General features: G+C 42.1%; 1 protein-coding gene across 1 annotated transcript in view; it reads left to right on the top strand.

The window, feature by feature from the left end:
* Positions 1-2208: 2208 nt before the first annotated feature.
* Positions 2209-7379, top strand: part of CT55 (cancer/testis antigen 55) — a gene marked incomplete at its 3' end in the record, with an annotated part of 15704 nt that continues 10533 nt past the window's right edge. The window contains exons 1-2 of the mRNA XM_042782297.1: positions 2209-2299; positions 4234-4386. Of these exons, the coding sequence (XP_042638231.1) occupies positions 2209-2299; positions 4234-4386 (244 nt within the window). The remainder of the gene's footprint in view (positions 2300-4233; positions 4387-7379) is intronic.

The raw sequence follows: 7379 nt of genomic DNA, 5'->3' as shown, positions 1-7379 counted from the left end.
ACTTGGGTTGGGGGAGCCTTGGTGAAGGGGAACCCAACAATATGCATCTAAGACAATTGAAAATTCCATGCCCTGGGGTCAGCAGCACCTTAGGCATCAAAGTGACATCTTTGCTTTTTAGAACTTTAAAGAGTGTTTTGCAGCAGATTTGCCCAATGCAATGTCATTTGATTAATTTTTTATCCCCACCAAGATATTAAAAAAAAAAAAAAGTGCCCATTTGGGGACAATAAGAAAACAAACAACACAATTTTTAAAATGGGCAAAGGGTTTGAATGTAGTGTATGTTTTATCCATATATGTTATCTATTGCTAGACAGCAACATTAAAAAAAAAAAAAAATCAAATTCATCGTCATGGAGTTGATTCCTATTCATAGTGACCCCCATTGGATTTCCAAGACTTTACGGAAGCAGACCACCTTATTTTTCTTCCATGGGGTGGCTGGAGGGTTTGAACCACTGACCTTTTGGTTAGCAGCCAAATGCTTAACCATTACACCACCAGAGTTGGTTTATTGCTCAGATAGCTGGCTAATACACAGACCTTCTATGAAGTATGACAAAGGTCCTCACAATAGACTGTCCAACAGCAATGATGGAAGTCAGAAGTCAGTACAATAATATTTTCAATGTGATAAGATAAAATGATAATTAACCTAGAAAACTATTTTTAAATAGTTTGATGGACAGAGGAAAGGTTAGCATTTAGAATCAACAGATGTTTACCAAACTTCAGAAAGGGAGCATATGGTCCCGGAAAGGAAATCTGAGGTGAAAGAAAGAATGGTGAGCAAAGAAACTGGGATATATGTAGGTAAGTTTAAACAAACAAAATATTGATCTTTTCCAGTTGGTTGGCCAAGTAACTGTCTTCCAAATTTCTTGACATAGATGAGTGAGTACATTCAGCATTGCATCCCTTTGTTGGAGTGCCTCAATGGGTATTTCTTCAATTCCTGGAGCCTTGGTTTTTTTTTTTTCTTTTTTACCAATGCCTTTAGTGCTCATTTAATTTTTTAAATGCTGCTTCCATGGGCATTAATTGTTGATCTGAGAATGAAATCCTTGACAACTTCAATTTCTTTGTCATTTATCATGATGTTTTTTATCGGTCCCATTGTAAGGATTTTGCTTTTCTTTACGTGGTTTTCCTACATGGTGCTGTATCACTTCGCTTGCCTAGCCATTTTTGCCCTCAGATCAATTTGATGCAAAAAACAAACGCAACCACTGCTGTGGAGTCGGATCCCACTCATAGTGACCCCTCCTTGGGTTTCCGAGGTGGTGTCACTACGGAAATAGATTGCCCAGCCTTCCTTCTGAGGAGTGGCTGGTGGGTTTGAACCGCCAGCCTTCTGGTTAGCAGTCAAATACTTTAGGCACTAGGCCATCATAGTTCCCAATTTGATGAGTCATACTTGAAAAGCTAACTCAGGACCACAGCAAGGAGTGCTTTGTTATAAAGCCACAAGCAGCACTAGCTTCCAAGCAGAACTAAGTCAGCCTGTGTTTGAGGCCCAAGCAGATATGAAAACTTAGCTTTCCCAGCATGTTATGTTGTACATAAGGACGCCATGAGCCGAAGCCAACTCCAACATGGTAGCATCTAACACAGAAAGCCCTTGCTGACCACTGAACTCTGTGCTGGGGAGGAGGCACCCAAAAGCAAAGGGAAAGAAAAAGACCATGAGGCAGTGAGGATTGGGAGCTGGATACCTTGGAGCCAGAACCAGTTTTAGGGGAGGTTGATACCCTACCTTATAGGCTGGGCACCAGGCATGGCCAGCAGAAGCCAACAGATGACCGCGCTACCCTCAGAGAGGTGCACACCGGGGTCTGAAGATGTTTGATGAAGACCACTGAGCTTCTGCTCTTGCCTGTGGTGTGAGAGCCAATATGCCCTGTCCAGCAACCCTCTCTATCTCAGGGCTTATTCCTGCCCTTCCACTAGCGCACTGTGCCCCCATTGGCTGGAAGGGGGTGGGGCGCATATACAAGTACATGGGCCCTTTAATGGGCGGAGTGAGAGGGGAGGAGCACTAGCGGGCTCTTTTGGAGGCAGCTTTGGCTGAAGCTTGTGAGAAGTTTGCTGCTTGAGGCAGAGGAAGAGCAGGAGTGGCCCCTGAGCGACCAGGAGGCGAGGTGTAGACAGAGCCAGACCTCGTGTCTGGTGTTGCCTGGGCTTAGGCCGCCCCACAGCAGAGCCATGCTCCGGCTTATTTACAGGGCTCTGACCTTCTTCTGTAGGAGGGAGGACCCCTCGGAACAGAACGTGCAGCAACTGAGTGTTTTGAAAGGTACCCACTGTATCCTCCCATTCCCCCCCCCACCCCCAATCCCTGTCAAGGTCCTAGATCTCCCACCCCTGGTCAGGGCCTGGGAGCTTGGAAAAGAAGCACCATTTTGTGATTGGGGAGGGTAAAGGGTGTGGCGCCATCTTATGGCGGTGGTGATGGGGCATCCTGAGTCCCTCAGTCCTCAAGAGCTGGACTCACACGGACCTTCGCCCCTAACACTCCTGTCTGAAGTGACGATGTTGGCAGTAAAGAAACCCCAGGGGACTGTGCTCCACGCCACCATTTCCACAGATACCTTTAGAGCTTACTGTGTGCAGACGCCAAGCCGAGCGTGCAGCTATTTCCCAGGGTAGTGCAGCTCCCCAATTTGATGATGAATTTGATTTTGTTTCGGAGATGGGCTTATCTTTTGAAACCAGATGGAGAAGTCCTCTGTTTGTCGCCAGGCCTCGTTTAACTTGCTCACTTTTATATTCTCCAACCTGTCCTAAAATCTGGCACCGAGTGTATGGTCAGTGGGTACTTAACGAAGGCATGCAATTAGTTGGTGGAATTTCGTCAGAAGGTGACAAGGCTTTTTTTCAGAGTGGAACTCATCCCTGCTTTGAATTGCAATAATATGTAATGTGTGCTGAGTGCTTGCACATGCCATTAAAATGGCATTTAACCAAAAAAATCCAATGAGTAAAGTAATAGTACTGTAAGTCCGTTTTGAAGCCCAGTCCGTGAGGCACAGACAGTGAACGAGGGCGCAGAGCTGGCAAGTGGCGCAGAAGAAATCACACCCAGACAGTCAGGCCCAGCGTCCACATACTGCGGCCTATGGGGGCAGTTCCTTCTGGGAGAGTCAAAGTGTTTTCATGATGGTGCTTGGAGGGAGCCCCTTGGCAGAGCTCTTGTCTTCTTGGTGTTTGAGTTAGAACTCCTCCTGCAGTGGCTCGGTCGTAGCACTCCTTTACCTAACAGGACAAAAGCTTACAGCTGAAATCCCTCACTCTTGTTGTTGTTATATGCCGTCGAGTCGGCCCTGACTCATAGCGACCCCTCCTTGGGTTTCCGAGGCGGTATCACTACGGAAGTAGGATTGCCCAGCCTTCCTTCTGAGGAGTGGCTCTAGTGTCCACTAATTGGCCCTCCTCTTACTAACGGGGCCACGCTTGGACAGGTTTTCATGTGCTTGAGTGGCAGTTGTCTTTCTTGTCATTTCTACTTTCTTCAATATGATTTCAGCTAACAAATTTTAGCCTTTTTTCCCTTTTCAACTTGTTAGGATTTTTTTGGCATCTTGTTCATTCATTCATTCACTCATGTCTTTGAGGAGGTAGCTGTGGTGTTGGGCTTCAGAGTGTGGCTCTGCAGGCGACTGTCTTGAGTTCACATCCCAAACTCCTGCTTACCAGCTCTGCTGGTTGAGAAAACAAAACAAAATGTCAAGGGATTCAGATGCACTTTGGGGCTTGACTTAAATCCCCAAATTTCTTGCAGTGCTTTGCCTGCTGGGATGTTTAAACATCTCTAGATGCTGCTACTGATGTGGCTGGTGACATAACAGTAATAAATACTTAAAGACTGTAACTGCAGATACAGTGGTAATAACTAACATTGGAGCTCAAATCTGTGTAAGGCAGACATCATTCTAAGCAATTTACATGGATGTGTTACTTTATACAACACCCTATTAGGCAGACATTGTTATTGTCCTGGGATTACAGATGAAAGGAGCATCAGAGAGGTTAAGAAATGCATCTGGGTCACACAGATGGTAAGTGGAGGAGCAGTGGTTCGAACCCAGGCAGTCCAGCTCCAGACTCAGTGCTCTTAACCACAGTGCTCCTGGCCTCTGGAATGTAGCTTCTGTGCTAGGGAGAAAAGGTGGAACCGGGTTTTTGATTTTGAGATGAATGAATGCAGCATTTTGTTTACCTGTTGCACAGATGACAGCAAGTTGAAAACTCTGCAGGGAGTTGTGACCAAGCTCTGTGATGATCACGGCTTGATCAACAAGTTGATCTACTTTACTAGTGATGTCGTCACTGACAATGTGCATCTGAAAGTTGGACAAAAAGTTACTGCAATTGTGAAAGAAGGTGAAGCACCTCATGGCTCAAAAGCAATCCAAGTAAGATTCGCAGGAGTGTGGGACAGTCTCATTTCTGTTTCTTTAATCTCTGATGTGACTTGGTACAGTGGATGTGGGATGGAATTTGAAGTTCCGTTTGCCTGATTGTGAAGGACTTTTGTTCTTACCTTTGCAGCAGTTTCTGCTCTTACAAGTGGAACTTTGATAGCTGTTCTCCAGTGTTTAACAAATCTGGTTAACAGTGATAATTATTGGACTCCACACTTCCCTGGGTTTCTCCTTCTTTTTTTTTCTTTTGACTTAATAACAGATTTCTGTACTATGCATTTGTAGAGGTGGAATTGCTGGGTGAAAGGATACACATTTTAAACATTTTTAAAAACAGCTTTATTAAGGTGTGGTTTACACACCTTCCCATTTGAAGGGTACTGTGGACTGATGCTTTTAGTAAAGGTTGAGCAACCATCGCCTCAGTCGAGGTTTTTTACCGTTTTAGTGGGTATTATCAAATAACCCTTCAGCGCCCATTGTACTAATTTACAGTCTCAGCAGGAGGCCGTGAGACTGCCTGTTTCCCAGTGCTGACAAGAATGGAGATATTAGTGTCTCAAATCTTGGCCACTCTGAGAAGTGAAAAGCAGGCTCATTGTTTTATTTTGCATTTCTTTAAATGGTAGGGAGAGTAATTTGTTTTCTCAGAGCTATTTATATCTAAGGGATTTGTAAATTAAGAAAGAGCTTTGTTAGGAAAATTAGCATATGAACATTTTGCAAATGTTTCTTCCAAGACTGTCTTTTGACTTTGTTTTATGAAGTTTAATCTTTATGTGCTGTAATGTGTCAATCTTGTCCTTGTGGCTTTTAAGTTTCTAAGAATCCTTTTATGTTGCTTCATAATTCACACAAATAATCACTTAGATTTTCCTCCAAAAATTACTTTTCACATCTAACTGGTCGTCATGAGCCGAAATGGACTCCAAGTCAACTGATTAATCATTCAATCTTGCCTGGAATTGATTTAAATGTAGAGATTGAGAGAAGGATCCAGATCTTGTTTTGTTAATGGCTACCCTGTTATCCTCTTTTTCCTTACTGAGTTGAAATGCCACTTCTATCACAAACTACATTTCCATTAAAACCATAAACCACTGCCATTGAGTAGATTCGACTCTTTAGGACAGAGTAGAGCTGCCCCATAGGGTTTCCAAGGCTGTACATCTTCAAGGAAGCAGACTGCCTCATCTTTCTCCCACGGAGCAACTGTTGAGTTTGAACCACCAACCGTTTGATTAACCACTGCATAACCAGGGCTCCTTATACATTTCCGTAGTCATTTGAAACTGTTGGAACATTCTAGTATGTTCTTTTAGTAGTGCTTTCTTACCCTGGTGGTATGATCAAATGGTTTGGATTACTGACAATGTTTGGTAGCCTAGTTTCCCCGTCAAAACATCTTTTTTTTTTTTTTTAAATTTCTTGTCCATTCCCACATGTTGTTTTTTCAGCATAAAGTTAAAAAATATTCTGTTAAATCCCTGTACTCACAGCAACAACAAAGCCTGTTGGGATTTTTTATGAGGATGACATAGAATTTATAGATTTAATTTAGGGAAAACATCTATAATACTCTTCTCCCCAACAAAGCCTGTCTCTCCTCTTATGTGCTTCTAAACTGCTTTATAGTTTTCTTCAAATAGGTTCTGTACATTTTCTGCTAAGTTTATTTCTAAGATTTTATACATTTTGGCTCCACTGTCAATATACATTTTTATTTAAATTAAGTTTTTAAAGTGAATTTTTAATTTTAGAATAATTTAAATCATTATCAATATATTTTTATGTAGCTTTCCAGTTCTTTTTCTCTTGTTATATAGTATTGATTTTTGTTATATAATTTGGTAGATGGCACACACACTTCCTGAACGGTTCTTGCTGTGTGTCTTACTGGTTGAGATGTACTTAATTATCATTCTTTAGAAAGCAACTGCTAACTGAATACTGATATCAACTTCAATTATGAAAAAATTTAAATACACATAAAAATCATACGTAAGTCAAACTCTAAACCCACTGCCATAGAATCTGGTGGTGCAGTGGTCAAAGCATTCAGCTGCTAACCAGAAGGTCACAGTTTGAACCCACCCATGGGAGAAAGATGAGGCAGTCTGCTTTTATAAAGATTTACAGGATTGGAAATCCTATGGGGGCAGTTTTGTTCTGTCCTATAGGTCACTATGAGTCAGAATCGACTCTAAAAAACCCCACTAATGTGGGACAGGGTAGAACTTTCCCAAAGGATTCCCAAGGCTGTAAATCTTTATGGAAGCTGATTGCATCATCTTTTTTTCCATGGAGCAGCTGGTGGGTTCGAACCACCAACCTTTTGGTTAGCAGCCAAATGCTTCAACCACTACACTGGCAGAGCAAACCCCAGGAGGATATAAAATGAAAAGTTAAAAAATCTCCCTTTATGCTCTCCATCACAACTTTTATTTCTCAGGCATGGTTCTAGTCATGATTTCTATTGTTAGCTCTTCTCATGGGCACCTGAATCTTGTGTGTAATGAGCTTGTAACTTTTCTTGACTTACCATTACTGGCCAGTATTTGTTGCCTCTGCTTCATGAAAGATGTGGGATTTGGCCCAAGTGTGTTGCCCACTTCTGCTTTCCCTTTTATCAATATTGTATTAATTTATACAAACACATACACAAACACATTCTTTTTAGTTCTTGTATGTTACCTTTGAAACTTCAAAATCACAAAAGATAGTTAATTACTTGATATGTATAATAAGAAATTGAATTATTTCAGAATTTTCAAAGGGGATCCTTAGCATCTAGAAAACACAGTATGTCCATTCAATACTGATCGGCTCTTTCAGACAGAATGTCCTCAGTTCTTAAGACTCCCATCAGTTTGAAGGCGCGCCATCAATTCAATAATAGACATTTAACATATACATAGTTTATGACTGCCAGAGGAGCCCTGGTGGTGCAGT

Source organism: Orycteropus afer, unplaced genomic scaffold, assembly GCF_000298275.1.
Source record: "Orycteropus afer afer isolate SDZICR_OR568_19922 unplaced genomic scaffold, OryAfe1.0 scaffold00287, whole genome shotgun sequence".
Taxonomy (NCBI): domain Eukaryota; kingdom Metazoa; phylum Chordata; class Mammalia; order Tubulidentata; family Orycteropodidae; genus Orycteropus; species Orycteropus afer.
Note: the sequence above shows the minus strand (reverse complement) of the source record. Positions and strands in the feature narration are given on the sequence as shown.